We start from the raw sequence: 26177 nt of genomic DNA, 5'->3' as shown, positions 1-26177 counted from the left end.
TTTAAAACTTGTTTTATTTTTGCATATGCCTATTTCTTTTCCTCCCCTAATTTTTAAAAAATTTTTACAAATTTTTCATTTTTAAGTTATTTCTACACCCAATGTGGGGATTGAACTCACAACCCCAATATCAAGAGTCACATGCTCTACCGGCCGAGCCAGCCAGGCGCCCCTTTCTCCCCTAATTTTTTATATTATTTGAGAACATGAATCTCCAGATTTTCCTCTAAGAAATACATACTGTCTGTTTACAACCGCTATATTTCAGTTTGGTCATAGAGACAGTTCAGTTATAATTTTTGGTTAGGCCTGAACGAGTCTGAAGCCTGAGTTTATTTCGAGATCTGAAGAAATACTGGGTCCTCCAGGTCAAGACAGGGACTGACAGAAGAGCCAAAGAGGAATTTCATCTGAAGATACAGTGTATCATACACGTCTGATCCCAATATCAAAGAATGAGCTCAGTTTCCACACTAGTCATTCTATAGGTAGATATATAAATAAATCTTATTAATCTTCCCGGTTCTGACCATTTTTCATCAAATTGAAATGGTTGAGAAAAAGGAAAACCACCACTTACAGTTTCTTTGAAGGAGGAGTTTAGCCAGCGATTATTTACTACATTCTGTATGGATGTGGGTGGGTTTTCTAAATCTTCAAAGGAATCCATTAATATAAAATCCAGAACAACATCATAAAAATTTAGATTTTTCACCTGCATTAAATTATGAGTTAAAACACGAATTATTGTTACATAGAACTGAAAAAAAGTCTGAGCCAGGGCTTCATGTTTTGTAACAGCAGGGTGATTTTAGTTGAATCAGATTATATCTCTGACAAAAAAGAGGAAGAGGAGAGACAAATATGAAAACAACTCACCACCAGAAATTATAATTCACATAAAACAGCTGTTCCTTCCTAGATCCCATCAGGTGAAATTAACCTCTCCTTCACTGTATTCTAGGAGTCCTTTGTTCATGCTTTTATTATGGCATTCACAATCTCAGCTCGCTTTGTTATTTAGTTACTGGGATGTCTGCCCATCTTCCCCAGCACATCATGAGCCTCTTGCTCCTTCATTTGCTCATGCATGTTGTGTTGTACCACACACCTGTACCAGGTGCTCAGACTTCTACAGCAACTGAATTACATGCTTAGAATTTAGTGGAGAAAACAGACAGCAACTAATAATTCCACAAATACACAATTATAAACTGTGATAAACCCAGTAAAGGAAAAAGTACAAGGTACTATGAGCGCTTATGATGGAGATGCTAATCTAGACTAGATGTCAGAGAGGGCTTTCTTTAGGGAGCAAGGCATCCCAGGTACAGGAAATACCGTCAAAGCATTTAAGGTAAAAAGGAACACAGTGGTGTGGAGTCAAAAAAAATCACCGAAAGTGTGCTGCAATCTCTATAGCAAAGAGCACAGGGGCAAGTGGCTGGAGACAAGAAGGAAGTGCTAGGTCCATGTGAATGATCTGAATTTTATTTAGTCTTTTGGAGAGGCAGTGGTGGAGAGGAGATGGATGCTCAGATCTGCATTTTTAAAAGATTGGCAGCAACATGGAGAGGAGAGGAGAAAAGGTGATGGGGGGCGGGAGGGGTAGTAAGCGGATCCAGGAATGCAAAGACTCTTTAGTCCAGGGAAAAGAGTAGTTGCTCAGGCTACAATGGCGCTGGCAGGATTAGAGAGAAGTTGAAGAAAGCAAAAATATTTAGGGGTTAAAACTGACCAAACTTACACATAAATATGACAGAGCACACAAGGACCAGGGAGGTGTGAGGGAGGAGTCCCAGGTTCTGGCCCGCACAACTGCATGGATACCAATTCCTTCACCGAGTGAGGGAACACCACAAAAAGAAAGATTATGTCTCTCTGTCCGTGTACCGACGGGTTTCTCTGCCTAGAAAGCCTCTCAGCCCCTTGCGAACTCATTCTTTAAACTTCTGTTACAACAAAATGTTCCAGGCTCATCATGTACTTGACCTATCCCAGTGCTGATATCAGACATTTTTCTAAGGAGTTCTCCTTCCTTTCAGTGAACAGTACTTAGAAGCCAAGCTCCATGTGCAAAGAGTAATTTCTTTTGAGGTGTTGCTGCTCCCAAATCCTCTCAGTAAACAGAACTAGAAACTATATGTATGCTTATATATACACGCAAACCTTTGTATTTATTTCCCCATCCGTCTGTCTGTCTGGCTGGCTGTCTATCTATCTGGTAAACTAAAATCCACATGGACAGCTCCAACTCCAATCTGAGCTTTTTATACTTTCCTTTTGTGACAGTGAGAAACCTGGCTCCCATTATTCTCAATATATTTAATTATTTGTTTGATCCTGAGTAGCCAATCCCCTGGCCTCTCTAAGCAGTCTGTTGTCCCATTCAAAATCATCCTTGCACAGGCCACCATAACCATTCTGCTAGGGCCTTCTCATTGATGAAGGAAGGAAGGAAGGAAGGAAGGAAGGAAGGAAGGAAGGAAAGAAAGAAAAAGGAAGGAAAGAAGGAAGGAAGGAAGAAGGAACGAACGAATGATTAGCTTAAAAAAACAATCATTTTCAACTATTGCCCCAAAGTATAAAGACTGTGGTTGCTATTGTTTATGACTGTCATAACCGCTATCACATAATTGGTTTTATTTGTCATTTAACAAGGACAAGGAAACAGTGGCCTCAGATAATGTAAATATTATATGTATATAACTAAGGGGAATGAATATTATAAAAAAATTGAAACTTACTCCTCTAGCAGCAAGTTCCATTTCAGTACTATCCCAGTGATCAGTCTGCTCTAAAAAATAGATCATCTCATCAAAAACATCTTCAAACTTCTTTGGATTCTGCAGAAGAAAACACATTTTAATCCTAAACTTAATTTTATAACAAGGCTCAAGCCTACAAAGTAAATGAGTTACTCTTCAAGTATGTTTGTTAGATCTTTATTCTATTAAGTAACTGAATTAAAATATATTTTCAAGGTATGACATATTCACTTGGTTTAATATATTTTTGTTCCAACATTTGCCAGGAGCCAAGACTAAGAACATTAGTAACATGTCATAAGCAAACTGCTTACTCATCAAATATGTATGCCAACTTAGGTCAGTTCTTGAAATGAAAACTTGGTTACAGCAGATACTATGTGATTGATGCTTTTGATGCGGTTCTACTCCTCTTGGGGAAAGTCTAGTTGAAATCACTGGGTTTAATCTGTCATGGGAACGCCAAGGAAGCAACATAAGATTTACGTTGGGAATTGCAAGTAGTTAATATCACCTTATATTTATTTTGCACTTACCTTTTTATTTATTTTTAATTTTTTTTTTATTTTTGAGAGAGAGAGAGAGAGAGCATGAGCAGGGGAGGGGCAGAGAGAGACAGAGACACAGAATCCGAAGCAGGCTCCAGGCTCTGAGCTGTCAGCACAGAGCCCAACGCAGGACTCGAACTCATGAACAGTGAGATCATAACCTGAGCCGAAATCAAGAGTAGGACGCTTAAGCAACTGAGCCACCCAGGCGCCCCTCCACTTACCTTTAAAAAAATTTTTTTTTTAATGTTTATTTATTTTGGGGAGGGAGAGAGAGCGTGTGTGAGTGGAGGAGGGGTGGAGAAAGAGGGAGACACAGAATCCGAAGCAGGCCCCAGGCTCAGAGCTGTCAGCACAGAGCCCAATGTGGAGCTCAAACTCATGAATTGTGAGATCATGACCTGAGCTGAAGGTGGACACTCAACTGACTGAGCCACCCAGGTGCCCCTCCACTTATCTTTTAATTAATCATCATAAGAACCCTCTGAATGGTGTACCATAAATATAATTCTATTATACAAATGAACTAATTGAGGTTCAAAAGAAGTGGGTTACTCTTGCATTATTGGTGGGAATGCAAACTGGTGCAGCCGCTCTGGAAAACAGTGTGGAGGTTCCTCAAAAAATTAAAAATAGAATTAACCTATGACCCAGCAATAGCACTACTACTAATTTATCCAAAAGATACAGGAGTGCTGATTCATAGGGGTACATGTACCCCAATGTTTATAGCAGCACTATCAACAATAGCCATATTATGGAAAGAACCCAAATGTCCATCAACTGATGAATGGATAAAGAAGATGTGGTATATACATATATTAAAAAATAAAATAAAATAAAATAAAATAAAAAAAAAAAAAAAAAAAAAAAAGAAGATGTGGTATATAGATACAATGGAATACTACTTGGCAACAGAAAAGAATGAAATCTTGCCATTTGCAACAATGTGGATGGAACTGGAGGGTATTATGCTAAGTGAAATATGTCAGTCAGAGAAAGACAGATATATGTTTTCACTCATATGTGGAAGCTGAGAAACTCAATAGAAGACCATGGGGGAAGGAAAAGAAAGAAAAAGTTACCATAAGAGACTTTTATTTTTATTTTTTAAAAAATTTTGTTTTTAACATTTTATTTATTTTTGAGACAGAGAGAGACACAGCATGAACGGGGGAGGGGCAGAGAGAGAGGGAGACACAGAATCGGAAGCAGGCTCCAGGCTCTGAGCCATCAGCCCAGAGCCTGACGCGGGGCTCGAACTCGCAGACCGCGAGATCATGACCTGAGCTGAAGTCGGACGCTCAACCGACTGAGCCACCCAGGCGCCCCATAAGAGACTTTTAAATACAGAGAACAAACTGAGAGTGGAAGGGGATGGGGAGGCGGGGAGGCAGGAGGGGCAGAGAAAATGGGTGATGGGCATTGAGGAGGATACTTGTTGGGATGAGCACTGGGTGTTGTATGTAAGTGATGAAACATGGGAATGTACTCCCGATGCCAAGAGCACACTGTATATGTTGCATGTTAGCTAACTTGACAATAAAGTATTGAAAAAAAAAAAAAAGAATTGGGTCAGAAAACCAAGTGTTCCAAGTGGCTCAAGAAAGGCCTGTTTTATTTGACTTTTTCTCAACATGTGGACACAGCTTGCATAAAGGGAAGTGGTTCCTTACAGTCTTCATGAAGTTCTTGCGATTGCTCTGCCTCATTTAGTCCCATGAGTAGGAGTAAGAGACAACTCCATTTGTATTCCCAGATTTCTGAGACCTATTCTATTTCCTAGAACTTTACCGACCAGGATTTGAGGGAAGAGACGAAGTATTAGAAATAATAATAGTGGTAGTTGTAGTATATCTAATGATGACTCTCAACATGACATTCATAGACTTTCAGCAAACTGGGAATAATTTATGAGCGACAACTTGATCAAAATAGTGCAGACTTCATACACAGAAACTAAATCAACCCAAGAAGAACTCATGCTCTTTGGTAATTTATTTTTATTACTTTATTTTTAGTATGTGAACCTTTGCAACAATCTGCAAAAACTTTTTCTTCGATTAAAAATTCAATGTACTGTAATCTTCAGTTCAAATGAAACAAGAACAATAAAAAAACTTGCCAACAAAACAAGTTTACCTTTCGTGCTTTCACAATTAATGCTGACAAAATTTTCCTTCCACTCTCAGCAAGGAATATCCTGTTGGCTGTTTCCGAAAGTATTACCTGAAAAAACATTCAACCCCAAAGAAAAAAAGAACCAATAATTAATCTGAACAGACATTTGATTCTATAGCACATCTATGCATAAACAACCCTGATATAGTCAATGCATTGGATGCGGCACTATCTCTGCAGGTAGACCACAGAGAACGTTGTAATTTACTAAAATAAAAAGAGCTCTTGAAGCCTATAATCAAAAAAGATTAAAAGGAAATAAATATGAATTTAAATTCTGTTCGATATTAGAAAATCCAAAATAAATGTTATATAGCCCCCAAAACACAGAAAAATAAAGATACTTTTTTTTCTTAAATGATTTTATTTCATTTTAGGAAATCAATGATTTTACAACTGATTCAAATAAAAAAACAATCTAGAAAACACACTAATTGATAATAAGAAAGGATTTCTATTTTACGTAGCCATTTGTACACATCTCCAGTATCAAAATACCCTGTTTGACAAAGTGTGGTGGACCTGGGGAACCATGGCAGAGGACAAAGATAAATGAAGACAAATGAAAGGAAATAGCAGCCAGGAAAAACAAACTTAGGAGATTTTATATTTGCCATTAAAAATAAGGATAACGAAGAGCAAAGAGCTGTTCTGTTTATATACAGCTGGACTCTATAGCATGAGGGTGAGGATGAGTGGCTAGGTGAGGTCACTTAATGTTTAAAAAAAAAAAATACCTGAAAAGCCTGTCGAATACAGTGAAGTTTGGCAAGAAAATCACTGTCTCCTAGGCACTCCAACATTTCAGTTCTATGTAATAAACAGGAAAGACAACTGTTAAGCTGCATTCAAGATCAAGCCCACTACAAATTTGGACTCAAGGCTTAACCTCCAGACTTTAATATAAAACATATGTCTTTTCAATACTGACAAGCCATGCAAAAATTTTTTTTGAGCCTAAAAAACATTTCCTCCCATTCTTATAAACATCTTTCATAAATATTACACAAACATAGCAACGGCAACTTAATGTTTTTCATAAACAAAAGCAAAATTGAAATGGTACCTAAGCACTCTCGAGTAAATTTTCCCTTCTTCAACTAAATGCATGGCTTCTTCATAAAAAGGGCAGTGGCAAAGAGACTCTAGACTGTAGGTGTGCCGTGCTTCTCGGTGTTCTGCAAGCTAAGAAAACAGCAGGTTACAACCGATTACCCTGATACAAGGAAAAAAACTTTATAAAAGATAGGAAATAGGATCTTGCTAACATCAAAATGTACTCAACTTGATTAAACCATAAAAATCATTCAATAAGATTTTACAGCTAAGTTTTACAACTGGGGGCGCCTGGGTGGCTCAGTTGGTTAAGCATCCGACTTTGGCTCAGGTCATGATCTCACAGTTGGTGGGTTCGAGCCCTGCGTCAAGCTCTGTGCTGACAGCTCAGAGCCTGGAGCCTGCTTCAGATTCTGTGTCTCCCTCTCTCTCTGCCCCTCCCCCACTCACACTCTGTCTCTCTCTCTCTCTCTCTCTCTCTCTCAAAAATAAACATTTAAAAAATTTTAAAAATGCTTATTTATAACTGAATTTTACAGATTTTACAACTGAATTTCAAAATTCAGTTGTAAAAACGAGTACAATTTTATAACAAGCTTTGAATTGAAGAACTTAAATCCACAGGATACAAAGAAAAGCAGTATCTTACAGTTCACCAATACAAATAGCTGAAGATGAAGCATTAAAAAAGAGGGGAGGATTTTATCATCCAAAGAATGCTCAAAAGTATTATAACTCACAATTGTGACTAAAGTAAAACTTTCTACAAAAATACTGAAATCTCAATTTGGCTAATTCTAAGGAATGTTTTCTTATATCTAGCTCTGACTAACCTTTGTACAACTGACAAATAGTCATGCAACTCTGGCTCGCATAACAGCTCTACAAATGAAACTACAGGTTTCTAACAATTCATTAAAAAATAACAACTGCAAACACTATAGAATAGCCTGCTAAGCAAGAAGCCTTTGGAGTGATTTTCATTTTTCAATACTAAGTGATCCATTTAAATGGCATACTATAGGGGTTTTGGTGGTGATGTTTGCTTTAAAAAAAAATGTTGTTTTTTTCTTAATTTTTAAGTAATCTCTATACCCATTGTGGGGCTCAAAAAAATTTTTTTTTAACATTTATTTATTTTTGAGACAGAGAGAGAGAGAGCATGAACAGGGGAGGGTCAGAGAAAGAGGGAGACACAGAATCCAAAACAGGTTGCAGGCTCTGAGCTGTCAGCTCAGCCAAAGTCGGATGCTTAACCGACTGAGCCACCCAGGCGCCCCCCATTGTGGGGCTCAAACTAACAACTCTGAGATCAAGAGTCACATGCTTTTTTTAAAACATTTTTAAAATGTTTATTTTTGAGAAAGAGAGAAACAGAGTGTGAGCAGGGGAGGAACAGAGAGAGGGAGACACAGAATCCAAAGCAGGCTCTAGGCTCTGAGCTGTCAGTACAGAGCCCAACTTGAAGCTTGAACTCACGAACTGTGAGATCATGACCTGAGCCAAAGTCAGACGCTCAACCAACTGAGCCATCCAGGCACCCCCTAAGAGTCACATGCTTTATCAACTGAGCCAGCCAGGTGCCCATTTTGTTGTTTTGAGTTAAAAAAAAATTTTTTTTTCAACGTTTATTTATTTTTGAAAGACAGAGACAGAGTGTAAACAGGGGAAGGGCAGAGAGAGGGGGACACACAGAATCTGAAGCAGGCTCCAGGCTCTGAGCTGTCAGCACAAAGCCCAATTTGGGGCTCGAACTCATGACCTAGGCCAAAGGTGGACGCTTAACTGACTGAGCCACCCAGGAGACCCTGTTGTTTTGTAGTTTTTTAATGTTTATTTATTTACCCTGAGAGAGAGAGAGTGAGAGAGAGCCAGGGAGGGGCAGAGAGAGGGAGAGACTGAATCCCAAGCAGATTACGAACTATCAATGCAGAGCCCGATGTGGGGCTCAAACTCATAGACAAGTGAGATCATGACCTGAGCCAAAACCAAGAGTCAGACAATCAACGGACTGAGCCACTCAGGTGCCCCTGCCCCTCCCCCTCTCTTTTTTTTTTCTGTTTTGTTTTTTAATAACAGCTTTATGGAGATATAGTTCACGTACTATAAAAACTCATCCTTTTCAGTGTACAATTCAGTAGTTTTTTTAGTATATTCACTGGGTTATGCGATTAGCACCACTTTCTAGTTCCAGAATATTTTTACCACCCCAACAGGAACCTTTGTATCCATTATCAGTCATTCCCCATTTCCCTTTCTCTCTAGCCCCTAGAAACTAATCTACTCGCCGTCTCTGGAGTTTCCTACTTTGGAAACTTCATGTAAGTGAAGTCAAAGAATATGTGGCCTTTTGAGTTTGATTTCTTTCACTTAGCATAATGTTTTCATGGTCCATCTAAGATGTAGCCAGTATCAGTATGTCATTCTTTTTTGTGGCAGAATTGTATAGGTATACTGCTTTTGTTTTTAATCCATTCCTCATGATAGACATTTAAGTTGTTTCCACTTTTGGCTATGATAAGGCTGATTTGAACATATGTGTAAAAGTTTTTAATGTTTTCAATTCTCTTAAGTATATACCTGAGAGGAGGGGTCAGTTGGTAACTCTGTATTTAACTTTTTTGAACTGCCAAACTGTTTTGCAAAGAGACCACATCATGTTCCACTCCCACTAGCGATGCACAATGATTTAGACTTTTGCACACCCTCCCCAATAATTATTATTGTCCATTTTTTACATTACAGCCACTCTAGTGGGTGTGAAGTGGTTTTTAGTTTCTCTAATGACTAACAGTGTCAAGCATCTTTCATCTCCTCACTGGCTTCTGTATATCTTCTTTAGAGAAATGTCTATTCAATCCTTTGTCCGTTTATGGTTGAGTTGTAACCATATATTCTGGATATGTGTCTTTATAAGATACGTGATTTATAAATATTTCTCCCAATCTGCTGTTCTTTTCACTTTCTTGTTGGTATCCTTTAAAGCCCGAGTTTTTACTTTTGATAAATTACAATTAATTATTTTTTTCTCTTTTTTCTGCCTGAAATTTTACTACCTGCTTATACAGAACATGAAGGTCAGCCAGAGGTGAGGGGTCAGGGACTGCTAGGTCTTTCCTGGACATATGCATAGTCCTGTGCATGCCTGTGGCCTTTTAGATTCCCAGGAATATGTTGGAACTTTTCAAAGTCCCCTGTTAAAATCTCATTGCCCAATTTTTCCTTTTGAGTTTTTGATCAGCCTCTTATTAGCCCTGACAGGTATCACACCACCTCAGGTATATTAATGTTAAACAATTGCCACTGAATGTTTTCGACAAAGGCCATAGGATAGGACTTTCCTACAGAGCAAGCTCTAAGTCAGATCAAAGTAAGTCCTGAGAATGGAACTCTGCAGAGAGCTGCCACACAGGTCAAACAGTAAGAATTTTGTGAAGCTCCAAAGCCATTAAGTTTCTTTTAGTGGTTGCCAGGCCCCTGGTTTCTGCAATTTCCACAGTTGTGAGATTGCTAGTTTTCAAGACTATGGAGGAGAGGGGGATGCGAATAGATCAAATTAAAAATCCTTAAGTTCACTGTTCTTATGGAGTCATTTTTCTTGAATAAATGCCCCCTGAATTTCTGTAAGTCTTTCATTAATTTTCAGTTATTAAAATTTTGATTTTGACAATTCTTGCCAGTGTTTTCATTACTTTTGTGGAGGAGATTTTCAGAGGTTTTCAGTCTATTTTTCTAGAAGTATTTCTCAACACTGTAGTTTTGGCACTTCATATGCACCCGGGGCTATGCTAAATGCGTTGATAATCTCATTTAATCTTTACAACTCATAAGCTAGGTACTATTATTACCCACATCTTACAGATAAAGAAACAGAGATAGACTTACATTAGCAGGAACTTGCCCAAGTCCCACAACCAAATGGTAGAATTTAAACCCAGGCATTAATTCCAAAGCTTGCTTATACTCTTAAATATCAAACTATACTCTTATCAGCCTTATCCAAAAAGCCAAGGGGAAAGAAGTACAAGCATCAGCAATATTTAAGATAGTATAAATATGTCTATTAGACCAGAGGCAAAAAACAAAACAAAACAAAAACATAAACAGAACTGATAATATCTGATATTATATATTCTCTACTTTAAGTAATATTTCCTCTCATATTTTAAGGAAAACATATTATGCTAAAGGCAACATGTTCTTCAGGTTAAAAAAAAAACCTAATAGGTTTTAAAATAACTTAGAAATTCTTTAGATATTAAATAAAGTTTTGTACCACTATCAAAATAAGGATCTATGTTCACCTACCAACAGAGAAACATCCTAAGGAGGAAAATAGGATTCCAGTTAAACTTTTTACATAAAATAATTTATACTAATAAGAAATGAATAAATCCAACAATGACAGATTCCAGAGTCGAGTCTTGATTTATTGGTCTACCTTGCTTATTTGTTGGTTTGGCTAAAGTGATTGTTTAAAGAAGTCTCTTGAGATAAGCTTGCAGTTGTGAAAATAGATCATAATGAAGATTTGATACTAACGGTATCATCAGTCCTTCTTAAGACATGATGACAACTCAGAGACATTAATTTACAGTATCAATATTAAATTTCATAGAGCAAAAAGCAAACTATTAAAATGATGGCTAAATCCTCATTTTACAATATATCTTATAGGGAGAATTTTTTGACAAAATTCCAATTTTTTTTTTTAAGTTTCAGAAAAAGATTAACATTTTACTATAGCTGAAATGTTATTTCTGAAGCAGAGGTCAGTAACACAGTTTAATTCCAGCATATGGAAATGTACAATTTATCATGTGGAAATGTACAATTTATCATGTGGAAATGTACAATTTATCATGAAAAAGAGTTTTGGGTTTGTTTTTTTTTTTTTGCTAGCCAAAGTTTGAAATGTCCTTTATTTCTAAATTATTCTTCCCCCAAAGGGCACATTTCAAAAACTCATTTTAATATTTTTTAAAAGAAAAGTAATATTATATTCATTTATACCAAAGCACCATCCTGCCTCATTAGTTATCTCCCATAGTTCACAAGTACTATAAAAATTACCATATAAGAAATCAAATAAGTCAATAACAGCAGCAACAATAAAAACAGACAAAACAGACAAAACCCACAAATGAAGCAACCAGTGCTTCATTAGCTGCAGATTTCCAACATCCTAAATTACTTCTCTTTTGTTCTCCATGTGTTGGATGGGTCTTCCTTAGCAAGCAATGACTTTGCTGAATGTGAACTAATATTTTTAAAAGCCTTAATATTTTTTTAAGGCTCTGAACACCCATGAAAGAAATGTCCAAAGTTCTAAAACTATATAAGTTGGGTCATGAAATAGGCTAAGTTCCATTTTAATGTGGACTATTTTTTTTAATATGCTTACATTTTCCTTTCAAACCAACGACCTAAAATTACAAATAGGACTTAGAGCTAAAGAAAGCAGGCTGTTTCTCCTTATCTCACAAAAGAAATTAAAAGGGAAATACACCCACAATAACCACGCTCCAAAATAGCCCTCAATGACTCTTTCTGGTACTCGTACCTCATTTCACACTGAATAGGGCCAACCTGTGTAATTAACAGCATACTATAGAAATGGTGAATGTGAATTCTGAGGCTAGATCGTAACAATCACTGCTTTCATCTCATTCTCTCTTGGGTCACTTCTTCTGGAGGAAGTCAGGTCCCAAATGTGATGACACTTAAGCAGTTCTGTAGAGAAGTCTTAAGTAAGCAACTTAGGACTTCTAACAACAGGTAGCACCAACATGCAGAAAGTGAGCTATCTTGGAAGCAGATTCTCTAGCTCCAGCCAAACCTTCAGATGACTATAGCCCCAGCCAATATACCTGATCACAACTTCACAAAAGACCTCAAGCCAGACCACCTAGATAAGCCACTTCCAAATTTTTGGCCCTCCAAATTGATGAAATAGTAAATGTTTACTGTTGTTTTTGAATGGGAAAATACTTCATTTGGGGGAGTGGACAGGTGTCTAGTCTCACAACTTCTGGAACTGCTTCCTGGTGTCTGTGGCTTTGCTGACCTCAAGCACATCAGAGCACATGGTCTTGCTCAAGGGCCAACACTTGCCCAGTGAGACCGTGTCACTGATCTCAATGTCTCCAAAGCAGGAGGACAGGGGCACAGACATATTCTTAGGGCACTTCTCAATGCACTTGTACTTTTGGACATAGTGAAGGTAGTCTTGGCAGGTGACAACAGTCCCCTGCATCTTCATCTTGGTCACTATACCAAATAGGATCTGTCCCTTTGACCAATAAAGGGCATTTCTTGTTAATGTAGATGCCTTCAGTGGCCTCCCTGGCCATCTTGAAGCCCAGACCAATGTTCTTGTAGTATTCTTCTCCTTGCTGATTTTTCCAAGCAGGACTCTCTTATTTTGAGAGATGTTTAGCTGCTTTTGGTAGGCTGGTAAGCCCAGAAGATACTCCTTATCTAATATATGCAGGGTCAGAATTAAATACCAAAACAAAGGGTTCCTTGGACTAGCCCTTAAGACTCAATTCTCACAGGACTAACCCTAAGGCCTAAGACTTCTAACAAATCATCCCATAAAACTTGAATTTTAAGAAAATAATTCCCAGAGGGGCGCCTGGGTGGCTCAGTGGGTTAAGTGTCCGACTTCGACTCAGGTCATGATCTCACACGGTTTGTGAGTTTGAGCCCCGCATTGGGCTCTGTGCTGACAGCTCAGAATCTGGAGCCTGCTATAAATTCTGTGTCTCCCTGTCTCTGTGTCCCTCCCCTGCTCACAGTCTGTCTCTGTCTCTCTCAAAAATAAAAATTAAAAAAAAATTAAAAAACAAAAAAGAAAGAAAATAACTCCCAGAGTGCCTGGGTGGCTCAGTTGGTTAAGCGTCCAACTTCAGCTCAGTTTGTGATCTCACAGTTCATGACTTTGAATCCTATGTCTGGCTCTGTACTGACAGCTTGGAGCCTGGAGCCTGCTTCAGTTGCTATGTCTCCCTCTCTCTCTGCCGTTCCCCTGTTTACACTCTGTTTCTCTCTCTCTCTCTCTCTCTATTAAAAATTTTTTAATATTAAAAAAAAATTTAATATAAAAAAAAGGGGGCATCTGGGTGGCTCAGTCAGTTAAACGTCTGACTTCAGCTCAGATCATTATCTCGTGGTTCATAAGTTCGAGCCCCGGGTTGGGCTCTGTGCTGACAGCTCAGAGCCTGGAACCTGCTTCAGATTCTGTGTCTCCCTCTCTCTCTGTCCCTCCCCTGCTTGCATTCTCTCTCTCTCTCTCTCTCTCTCTCAAAATTAAATAAACATTAAAAAATTTTTAATATAAAAAATTAAGAAAGAAAGAAAGAAAGAAAGAAAGAAAGAAAGAAAGAAAGAAAATAATTTCCCAAACACTTGAGCCTCCATTAGAGCCCAAGAATGGAGCCCCCAGGATTTAAAAGGCTCTAATTACTAGACTAAGGCAAAGACATATACCCTCTGCCCAACTTAATCCCCCCAAAATCAAGGGCACCCAGAATTAAACCTCAAATTGGGGTGGAGTCCCGCTATCCAGGACTTGCCCCTGAGGCCTGGGGGTCTTCACAGCTTTGGCCCCAGCCCCACTCCACACCTGAATCCTATTGTTGTTTTAAGACAATAAGTTTTAGGTAATTTATTACACAGCAACATATAACTAATACACATAATGGTGAGAACAATACTAACAAAAAAGAAAGACACAGATTTCAAAAAACTGAAAAGCAAATGGAAGTGTGTGGACAGATGAGAAATGACGAGGAACTCATAGTCCAGAATACATTTAAGAGAAGACATAATCAAGGGAGAGACATTTGCTAAGCAGAGGCTCAAAAGAGCACCAGGCTTGAAGCAAGGCAGGTATGGGACAGGATTTAAAAAGGGATTAAAAATGGCAGGTTAAATGAAAGTCTGTGTACAAACAAGTATAGTAATCCCACATATCATTGTAATTCCTGCTCTCCCCTTCATCACTGAATAGGAGGACAGCTTATAGAAAAACAAATTTTCAACCAGATAACATTTCCCTTTAAAAATGATCTGATCTGTCTGGGTAAAGAAAAGCTTGCCAATCAACACACCTCAAAGAAGTCTCGTTAGTCTTCCTGTTCATAGGAGAGACAAACATCATAAAACACTGTAAACCTACACAATCTATCTAAGAACATCAATTCAGTCACCAATTAAGCTTTCAAATTTGAGAAGAAAATCACCAGCACAAGAATGAAAGCCCACGACAGACAAAATTGACCCCAGAGAAAGGAAAATAATTCAAGAAATAGAAATTTTAGGGGCGCCTAGGTGTCTCAGTCAGTTAAGAGTCTGGCTCTTGGTTTCAGCTCAGGTCATTATCTCACGGTTTGTGGGTTCGAGCCCCGTGTTGGGCTCCGTGCTTGGGATTTTCTCTCTCTCTCTCTCTCCCGCTCTTTGCCCCTTCCCCGCCCTTTCCTCTCTCTAGCTCTCTCTCAAAATAAGTAAACTTTATTTAAAAAAAAATAGAAATTTTAAGTGGCAGATACAGCTTTCCCTTTTCAGATTATGATTATTCTAAATATTTATCCTTATCATTTTATATATTATAATTAGTGCATTATTTTGGATTGCTATCAATAAGTGTTATCAAGTCAGAGAGGTGGGTATTAAAACACTTTCCAAGCTTCCGTTTAGCATATGAGTAGAAGTATCTGGATTATAAGAAATAAAATTTTCCCCTTAAAGAGCACCCTATAATTTATAAATTAAATACAAACACATGCTGCAGAGTGTTAATTCTAAGAAACACTGAATCCACAGCTAAAAATTACTCTTTGCAGTATTAGTTCCTACCTATTAATGACAATCTCTTTAACAGATGGGAGAGCTAGGAGCACTCAATGCAGTGGTACACTAACATTAAAAAAACTTTTCAGAACTTGAAACCATTATGCCAAGTGAAAGAACATCAAAAACAAAAGGTCACATATTGCATGATTTTATTTATATGAAATGTCCAGAATAGGCAAATCCACAGAGCAGAGGTAGATTAGTACTTGCCAAGGGTGGGGGGTTAAGAAAGAACAGGAAGTGATTACTAATAGGTGGAGGTTTCTTTTTGGGGTGATAAAAATGTTCTGGAAGTAGAAAGTGTTACTGGTAGCACAACTGTGAATATACTAAAATCCACTGAACTGTACACTTAAAAAAATTTTATAGCATGTGAGTTATTCTCAGTAAATCTATTATTAAAAAAAGACTTTTCAGAGAAAACAGGCTGTAGTTCCAAACCAATGTTTGGCAAAGCTTATATAGGAAAATCTTGTTAATCACTTTCACAAATGACTGACCTAGCTTAGAGAAAAGCCTATGCCAGGATTTCTTTAATCTAAATAGGTAAGAAATCTTCCTGGTAATTCTGAATGAATCTTTCAATTATTCACAAACTGTCTACTTCCCAAGGAGTTCAGATTTTCTTAATAACTTTCTTCATTAAAATGGTTGTCCCTAAGTTAAATATCTGGCATATAGTACATGCAATTAAAAATAATTTAACAAGCATTTCTTAGAAAAGAACTTATCTTGGAACATTTACATTCCAAGATCATACATGTATGCCCTAGAAACATTCCTAGGATGTTTCTCAAATGTTGAGCCCTTCTTGTGGTATTCATGTATTTTGTTTTCCATAAGGTTTTTTTTTTTAATATTTATTTATTTTTCAGAGAGAAAGAGAGAGAGAGAGTGAGTGAGTGACAGGGCATGAGCAGGGAGGGGCAGAGAGAGAAGGAGACACAGAATCTGAAGCAGGCTCTAGGCTCTGAGCTGTCAGCACAGAGCCCGACACAGGGCTCGAACCCATGAACCGTGAGATCATGACCTGAGCCAAAGTTGGACACTTAAGTGAGTGAGTCACCCAGGAGCCCCTCCATAAGGATTCTTTTTATCAGACCTTTGTAAATTAAACAACTAAGTAAGTATAATAAACACTTGGCAAAATAATATTTTTTAAAGTTGCGTATTTTGAAGAAACTTTGGAGCAATTAGGTACATCGTTCCTCACAACAGAAAAATGCAAAGTAACTAACAATTCTTATAAATCATCTAGGACATAAGCATCTACAGAACAGAAAGATAAAAAGTAGTTGACAAAAAAGAACATCCTTTTATGATAAAAAATCTCAACAAATTTGGTACAGGAAAAACATACCTCAACACAATAAAAGTCATATATGACAAGCCATAGTAAATATCATACTCAATAGTAAAAGACTGGGGGCACCTGGGTGGCTCAGTCAGTTAAGCATCCAGTTCTTGACATCGGCTCAGGTCATGATCTCACAGTTTGTGGGTTTGAGCCCCATGTTGGGCTCTGCGCTGGCAGTCTGAAGCCTGCTTGGGATTCTCTCTTTCTCACTCTCTCCCTCTTTCTGTGCCCCTCCCCTCCTCATGTGCTCTGCTCTGTCTCTCTCTCTCTCTCAAAATAAATAACCTTAAAAAGAAAAAAGAAAATGTCTTAAAAAAAAAAAAAAAGGTAAAAGACTGAAAGCTTTTCCTCTAAGACCAAGACAAGGGTGCCCAGTCTCACCACTCCTATTTAACATAGCACTGAAGTTTGAGCCAGAGCAATCAGGCAAGAAAAAGAAAGAAAAGGCATCCAAATTGGAAAGAAAAAAGTAAAACTGTCTCTGTATGCACGTGATATAATCCTATATATAGAAAATCTTAGGGGCACCTGGGTGCCCCAGTCAGTTAAGCGTCCAACTTCAGCTCAGGTCATGATCTCATGGTTTGTGAGTTTGAGCCCTGCATTGGGCTCTCTGCTGTCAGCATGGAGTCCCCCTCTCTCTCTGCCCTTCCCCTGCTTGCTCGCAATCTCTCTCTCTCTCTCTCAAAAATAAATGTTTAAGGGGCGCCTGGGTGGCTCAGTCGGTTGGGCGGCCGACTTCGGCTCAGGTCATGATCTCGTGGTCCGTGAGTTCGAGCCCCGTGTCGGGCTCTGTGCTGACAGCTAGGAGCCTGGAGCCTGCTTCTGTTTCTGTGTCTCCCTCTCTCTCTGCCCCTCTCCCATTTGCACTCTGTCTCTCTGCCTTTCAAAAATGAAATGTTAAAAAAAAAATTTTTTTTTAAATAAACGTTTAAAAAAAACTTAAATAAAATAGAAAATCTTAAAAGATTACCAAAAAACTGTTAGAACTAATAAACCATTTTTTAATTGAAAAAAAATTTTTAATGTTTATTTATTTTTGAGAGAGACCAAGACAGAATGCGAGCGGGTTGGGGCAGAGAGAGAGGGAGGCACAGAATCCGAAGCAGGCTCCAGGCTCCGAGCTGTCAGCACAGAGCCCGAGGCGGGGCTCAAACTCACGAGCTGTGAGATCATGACCTGAGCCAAAGTTGGACGCTAAACCGACTGAGCCACCCAGGCACCCCAGAACTAATAAACAAATTTGATAAAGTTGCAGGATACAAAGGCAAGATACAAAAATTAGTTACATTTCTGTACACTCACAGCAATCAATCAGAAAGAAAAATTAAGAGGAACATGGCAGGGTAAGAAGATCTTATGCTTACTTCATCCCAGGGATACAACTAGATAATACCCACATCAATGTAAATAACCCAAAAAATGACTGAAGACTGGCAAAACAAACTCTCTGCAGCTAAATGTAGAGACGAGGCCACATCAAAATGGGTAGGAGGGGTAGAGAAGCAGTCAGGAGCTAAATGGACTCACAGGACTGTTCATGAGATGTAGGGATACCACCAACATGGACAAGGGAGAGAAAAAGATCCTCACACCCAACACCCAAGCCACCTAAACCTTCAGAGTAAAACAACCAGTGGCTTTGGTCCACATTTCACAAGTTCTTACTATTGGCAGAGCTTAACACCTGCAACTTGGGTCTATGTGAGCCAGAAGGAAACAGCAAACTGAGTCCTCACCCTTAAAGAGACAGCACAATAAACAGCCCACTGAGATACTGCATAGAAGCAGCACTTTGAAAAATGCCTGGAGTATCCGGGAGGGAGATTTGTTTACTAATCTCAGAGCATGTGCTGGAGGGGCAGCGGTCTTTGGGAGAATTCTCAAACAAAGGAGCTGGTAGGCACAATTCCCCTTTCCCACCACCCAGCCTAGACACATGGACACCTGCAGTAACCAGTGAAGCACCAGTATTCCACAATAACTTGCTAACAGTGTACCCTGCCCTGGCATTCTCCTGCAGACACGTCCTCTCCAACAAGGTCTTCCTCCACGTCTCTTCTCATAGCAGACCTGCACAAACATTGCTAACACACCACTCTGACTCTGTGTTCTCCTGGGTCCTATCCCCTCCAATATGCACTTGAATGGAGTCCATCCAAAGTGATGCCATGAGCCTGGCAGTCTGCAAGCAGCCCTGACAGGGGCCAGCACCACTCCAAAGTGACTCTAGCTCCAGGAGAAGGGGGGAAAAAAGCCCATGTAACAGTCTGAATGTGGCTCCAGCATGGGATGGGGACAGACATCAGGTCTGACTACAGGACCTGCCCAATAGTGAAAGCTTCTCAGGGGACAACACAGGGAAAGTGCCCTGCAGTTCAGTGCTACTGTATCTCTGGCAAACGCCTGGTCTGACCCAACTCAAGCCCAAGGCCCCAGACTGGCCCACTAACAACTTAGGGACCAAACCCTGCCCATAACAGGCAAAGACAGCCACATCAGACAATTGGACTGAAGGCAACAGAGGCTTACCCACAACAGCAGAGCACTAGCAATACACATAGGAGACACTCCTGAAGCATCAGGTTGTGGTCAACAGGGAACACTGCATTACAGGGCACTACAGAACCTCTTCTTCATAAGCCCACTACTTTGTTGTTGTTTTTCAGTTTCTTTTTTTTTTTTAATATAATTTATTGTCAAATTGGCTTACATACAACACCCAGTGCTCATCCCAACAAGTGCCCTCCTCAATGCCCATCACCCATTTCCCCTCTCCCCCTGCCCCCGCCATCCACCCTCAGTTTGTTCTCTGTATTTAAGAGTCTCTTGTAGTGTGCCTCCTTCCCTCTCTGTTTGTAACTATTTTTTTCCCCTGTCACTTCCCCCATGGTCTTCTGTTAAGTTTCTCAAGATCCACATATGAGTGAAAAATATGGTATCTGTCCTTCTCTGACTGACTTATTTCACTCAGCATAGTATCTTCCAGTTCCACCCACATTGCTGTAAATGGCATGATTTCATTCTTTCTCATTGCCAAGTAGTATTCCATTGTATATATATAAACCACGTCTTCTTTATCCATTCATCATTTGATGGACATTTAGGCTCTTTCCATAATTTGGCTATTGTTGAAAGCGCTGCTATAAATGTTGGGGTACATGTGCCCCTATAATCAGCACTCCTGTATCCCTTGGGTAAATTCCTAGTAGTACTATTGCTGGGTCATAGGGTAGTTCTATTTTTAATTTTTTGAAGCACCTCCATACTGTTTTCCAGAGTGGTTGCACCAGTCTGCATTCCCACCAACAGTGCAAGAGGGTTCCCATTTCTCCACATCCTCGTCAGCATCTATAGTCTCCTGATTTGTTCATTTTAGCCACTCTGACCAGTGTGAGGTGGTATATCAGTGTGCTTTTGATTTGTATTTCCCTGATGAGGAGTGACGTTGAGCATCGTTTCATGTGTCTGTTGGCCATCTGGATGTCTTCTTTGGAAAAGTGTCTATTCATGTCTTCTGCCCATTTCTTCACTGGATTATTTGTTTTTCAGGTGTGGAGTTTGGTAAATTCTTTATAGATTTTGGATACTAGCCCTTTATCTGATATGTCATTTGCAAATGTCATTTTCCCATTCCACCCGTTGCCTTTTAGTTTTGTTGACTGTTTCCTTTGCAGTGCAGAAGCTTTTTATCTTGATGAGGTACTAATAGTTCATTTTTGCTTTTAATTCCCTTGCCTTTGGAGATGTGTCAAGTAAGAAATTGCTGCGGCTGAGGTCAAAGAGGTTGTTGCCTGCTTTCTCCTCTAGGGTTTTGATAGTTTCCTATCTCACATTTAGGTCTTTCATCCATTCTGAGTTTATTTTTGTGTATGGTGTAAGAAGGTGGCCTAGTTTCATTCATTGCATGTTGCTATCCAGTTCTCCTAGCACCATTTGCTAAAGAGACTGTCTTTTTTCCATTGGATGCTCTTTCCTGCTTTGTCAAAGATTAGTTGGCCATACATTTGTGGGTCCAATTCTGGATTCTCTATTCTATGCCATTGGTCTACGTGTCTGTTTTTGTGCCAATACGTGTCTGCTTTGTAGTAGAGGCTGAGTCTGGGATTGTGATGCCTCCCTCTTTGGTTTTCTTCTTCAATATTACTTTGGCTATTCAGGGTCTTTTGTGGTTCCATACAAAATAGGCCCACTACTCAGGAGATAGAGCTGACTTATACATAAAACTAGACACAGAGAATTAGACAAAATGAAGACACAGAGGAATATGTACCAAATGAAAGAACAGGACAAAATCACAGTAAGTGAGCTAAATAAAATAGAGATAAGTAATATGCCTGATAAAGAATTTAAAGTAATGGCCATAAAGACACTCACTGGACTTGAGAGAGAGTGGAAGACCTCACTGAGACCCTCAAAAAACAAATAGAAAACATAAAAAAGAATCAATCAGAGATGAAGGACTCCATAATCGAAATTAAAAATATACTAGATGGGGGCGCCTGAGTGGCTCAGTCAGTTGGGTGTCTAATTCTTGATTTTAGCTCAGGTCATGATCTCACAGTCATGAGATCAAGCCTCACACTGGGCTCCCCACTGGGTGAGAAGCCTGTTTGAGATTCTCTCTCTCTCTCCCTCTTCCACTCACATGCACACGGTCTCTCTCTCTCTCCCCTTCCTCCAAAAAACATTAGATGGAATAAATACAGGATTACAGGAAGCAGAAGAACAAATCAGTGACGTGGAAGACAGAATGATGGAAAGCCATCAAGCTGAACAGGAGAGAGGAAAAATAACAATAATAAATGAAAACAGACTAAAGGAACTCAGCCAACACCATCAAGCATAATAACATTCACATTGTAAGGATCCCAGAAGGAGAAGGGGTGGGAGGAAAGGGCAGAAAATATATTTGAAGAAATAATAGCTGAAAATTCCTGAATCTGGGGAAGGAAGCAGACAGTCAGATCCAAGAGGCACAGACAGCCCCCGACCCAAGATCAACCTAAGAAGGCCCACATCAAGACACATAGTAATTAAAATGGCAAAAAGTATAGATAAAGAGAGAATTTTTAAAGCAGCAAGAGAAAATAAAATAGTTACATACAAGGGAAACCCCAAATGGCTATCAGCTGATTTTTTTGTGCCAGAAACTTTGCAGGCTGGAGGGAGAACCATGATATATTCAAAGCACTGAAAGAAAAAAAAAAAAAAAAAAAGCTCTGCAACCAAGAATACTCGACCCAGCAAGGCTATCATTTAGAATAGAAGGAGAAATAAAGAGTTTCCTAGAAAAACAAAAGTTAAAAGGAATTCATGACTACTAAACCAGCCCTACAAGAAATATTAAAGGGGGCTCTTTAAGTGGAAAGACCATATGCAGGAGTAAGAAAAGTAGGGAGCACAAAAGCAGTACAAATAAATATATCTATAAAAATCAGTCAAGGGACTCACAAAATAAAAGAATATAAACCATGACACCATCTACCTAAAATGTAGCAGGGGGCGAGGGGAGAGAGAAGTAAAGAATGGGTTAAACTTTAATGACCATCAACTTAATATAAACTGCTATATGCATGTTATTACAAAACTAATGGTAACCACAAATCAGAAACCAGTAATACATACGCAAAAAATAGAGAGAATGGAATCCAAGTATATCACTAAATAAAACCAGCAATCCTTGAGAGAAAAGAGAAAGGAACAGAGAACTACAAAACAACCATAAAACAAGTAACAAAATGACAGTAAGTACATACCTATCAATAATTACTAAGAAAGCAAATGGATTTAACCCTCCAATCAAAAGACAGAGTGACAGAATGGTTAAATATAAGATCCAGGGCATCTGGGTGGCTCAGCCAGTTGGGTGTCCGACTTTTAATTTCAGCTCATGATCTCACGGTTCATGGGTTTGAGCCACAAAAGTATATTATTCACCCATGGTAGAGAAGGAAATCCTGCCATTTGCAACAATATGGATGGACCTTAACAGCATTATGCTAAGTGAAATAAATCAGAGAAAGACAAATACTGCATTCTATCATTTACATGTGGAATCTGAAAAAGCTAAACACGTAGAAACAGAGAGTACATTGGTGGTTGCCAGGGGCTGAGGGGTGAGGGAAATGGGGAGATGTTGGTCAAAGGGTAAAAACTTCCAGTGAGAAGATGAAAAAGTCGAGAATCTAATGCAGAGCATGGCAACTACAGTTAACAATACTATATTATATACTGGAAAGTTGCTAAGAGAGTAAATCTTAAATATTCTCACCCCCCCTCCCCGACACACACACACATAATCCTGTGAGGTGATGGACATATTAACTAATCTTACTGTGGTAATTATTTCACAATATATGTGTATCAAATCATCACATTAGACACCTTAAATTTATACATTATATGTCAATTATATTTCAATAAAGCTGGAAAAGAATTTTACAAAATTCTTTTTATTGCAAACATAAATATATTTATTTTATAAATATAAAAATATAAGTTAAAATGTAAATAATTCAGGAGATAATACTGTAAGCAATAGCTAAAATATATATAAAAGAAAAATATTGAGAAGAATAAAGATCATGATCACCACAGCTTTAAAAAAGGCAGAATCAGGGGCACCTGGATGGCTCAGTCGTTAAGCGTCCCACTTCAGTTCAGGTCATGATCTTGTGATTCATGAGTCCAGGCCCACATCGGGCTCTGTGCTAACAGCCTGCTCCAGATTCTGTGTCCCCCCCTCTCTCTGCCCCTCCCCCACTCGTGCTCTGTCTCACTCTCTCTCTCTCTCTCAAGAACAAATAAACATTAAAAACATTTTTTAAAAAAGGCAGAATCAAGGCTTAGGGTACAGAGTATTAGAATATCTACAGCTTTCCACACTACAGCATGAATTACAGATGTGTGATACTATTTATACGAAAAAAGACAGCATTAATATCCAAAATCTACCATAAAAATAAAATTATTCTAAGATAAAATTGGGCATATGTGATTTTTAAAGTTACTTTAAGCAGAAAAAAAGTATAAAAAGATGTGCACTCTGCAAGTATTCTTTTTTTTAAGAAATTGTTTTAATGTTTATTTATTTTGAGAAAGAAAGAGAGAAGGGGGCAGGTGCAGAGAGAGGAGAGAGAATCTCAGGCAGGCTCCATGCTGCCAGCCTAGAGCCTGATGTGGGGCTGGATCCCATGAACTGTCAGATCGTGACCTGAGCTGAAACCACGTGTTGGTCGCTTAACCACCTGGGCCACGCAGATGCCCCTGCAAGCATTCTCTTTTGATACAAAATTTAAATCTCAGTAGAAAACAAACTGCCCATAAATTTATAATTCATTGATCACCATTGTTTACACATTGGTGTATTTATATCTAACCTCTTCTTTGTCTGCCTAAACACTTATACTATATACTACATACATGTTTTCTGTTCTCTTATTACTAAATTACAATCATACTCTCTATATAAAGCCTTATATACCACACTTTTCATTTAACATACATTCCCATGTCATTAAAAATAAATGGAAACAGGGAACACTCTTGCACTGTTGGTGGGAATGCAAACTGGTGTAGCCTCTCTGGAAAACAGTGTGGAGCTTCCTCAAAAAATTAAAAAATAGATCTACCCTGTGACCTAGCAATAGCACTGCTAGGAATTTACCCAAGGGATACAGGAGTGCTGATGCATGGGGGCGCCTGTACCCCAATGTTTAGAGCAGCACTTTCAACAATAGCCAAATTATGGAAAGAGCCTAAATGTCCATCAACTGACAAATGGATAAAGAAGATGTGGTTTATGGGGCGTCTAGGTGGCTCAGTCGGTTGAGGGTCCAGCTTCGGCTCAGGTCATGATCTCACGGTTTGTGAGTTCGAGCCCCACATCAGGCTTTGTGCTGACAGCTCAGAGCCTGAAGCCTGTTTCGGATTCTGTGTCTCCCTCTCTCTCTGCTCCTTCCCCGCTCATGCTCTGTCTCTCTCTCTCTCTCAAAAATAAATAAAACATCAAAAAAAAATTTTTTTTAAGAAGATGTGGTTTATATATACAATGGAATACTATTTGGCAATAGGAAAGAATGAAATCTGGCCATTTGTAGCAACGTGGATGGAACTGGAGAGTATTATGCTAAGTGAAATAAGTCAGGCAGAGAAAGACAGATACCATATATTTTCACTCATATGTGGATCCTGAGAAACTTAACAGAAGACCAGGGAGGGGAGGGGAAGGGGGAAAAAACAAGTTACAGAGAGGGAAGGAGGCAAACCATAAGAGACTCTTAAATACTGAGAACAAACTGAGGGTTGATGAGGGGTGGGGGAGAGGGAAAAGGGAGTGATGGGCATTGAGGAGGGCACCTGTTGGGATGAGCACTGGGTGTTGTATGGAAACCAATTTGACAATAAATTATATATATAAAAAAAAGTAAATGGAAATACGTTTTTGGCAGTACAATATTTCAAATCATGTATGCACTATAATTTGGCATTAGAATAGTTTCAGTTTTTCATTATTGTTAAAATCACATAGTGATTATTTTTATAAAGAAATATTTGATCACCTCCTTGAAAAAAATTATCTAAAAGTATGATTTCTAAGCTAAGGAATCTAAACATTTTTAAAAATTCTGATTATATTACTTTCCATGAAGATACTTATATGCCTCACCCATAATCCACAGAATATGACAGCACCCCTCTAAAATATGTGTTTACATGTTCACATCTCTAAAATGACTACAAGCTCCCTTGCTAAACTCATGTTCATTTTAGATTCATCTTTGTAGGCTGGTATCTACCACATAGTAGATGCTACATAAATGGCAACTGATATTCAGCACATGGCAAAACTGTACTCTCTAGGTGACAAAGAATGAGGAATTAATTCTCAGTCCTACCTCTGCTACTGAAGCAAAGGAATCAGTTGATGCGACGCTCAAGGTGTCTCGCAGGCCAAATTCATCCACATTCCCCTTCATGGTGACATCTGTATCTTTATCTTAAAAGTAAAAGAAGAAAAGTGAAGAAATTGATATTCCTTCTCATTGACATTCTATACTATGCCTGTCTTTTCTTTCTCTCTTTCTTCCTCCCTCCCTTCCTTCCTTCCTTCCCTTTCTTCCTTCTTTCCATCTTTATTTAGGCTGAAACCTAAAAGAAAATAAATACAAACCAATGGTATATAATCTGATAAGATTCTCAAAGTGTATTCACTGTTTAAGTGATTCTGAAATGCTGCTGAGCAGAGGAGAAAGTGCTATAAAGCAGACATTTTTACTTTAAAAGGGAATTAATTAAACTTACTATCAGATTTAAAAAGCTTTTGAATATGTAATATTTTAAACTGGTAAATAATAACTAGAGCTGGATTATCTATGACATGTTGTAAAATCAGCACATACCAAAGAT

The 26177-nt window shown here is 38.7% G+C and overlaps 1 protein-coding gene and 1 pseudogene across 3 annotated transcripts in view; both read right to left on the bottom strand.

The window, feature by feature from the left end:
* The window catches only part of MIGA1 (mitoguardin 1), a 104641-nt gene that overhangs the window by 9921 nt on the left and 68543 nt on the right, over nucleotides 1–26177 (bottom strand). For all 3 annotated transcript variants that reach the window (XM_042952276.1, XM_042952274.1, XM_042952275.1), the window contains exons 8-13: nucleotides 25667–25767; nucleotides 6564–6682; nucleotides 6235–6307; nucleotides 5459–5545; nucleotides 2748–2846; nucleotides 581–715 (exon numbers count right to left, since the gene is read on the bottom strand). In XM_042952276.1, the coding sequence (XP_042808210.1) occupies nucleotides 581–715; nucleotides 2748–2846; nucleotides 5459–5545; nucleotides 6235–6307; nucleotides 6564–6682; nucleotides 25667–25767 (614 nt within the window). The remainder of the gene's footprint in view (nucleotides 1–580; nucleotides 716–2747; nucleotides 2847–5458; nucleotides 5546–6234; nucleotides 6308–6563; nucleotides 6683–25666; nucleotides 25768–26177) is intronic.
* Nucleotides 12507–18832, bottom strand: LOC122227794 (annotated as a pseudogene).

Source organism: Panthera leo, chromosome C1 (genome assembly GCF_018350215.1).
Source record: "Panthera leo isolate Ple1 chromosome C1, P.leo_Ple1_pat1.1, whole genome shotgun sequence".
NCBI lineage: Eukaryota > Metazoa > Chordata > Mammalia > Carnivora > Felidae > Panthera > Panthera leo.
Note: the sequence above shows the minus strand (reverse complement) of the source record. Positions and strands in the feature narration are given on the sequence as shown.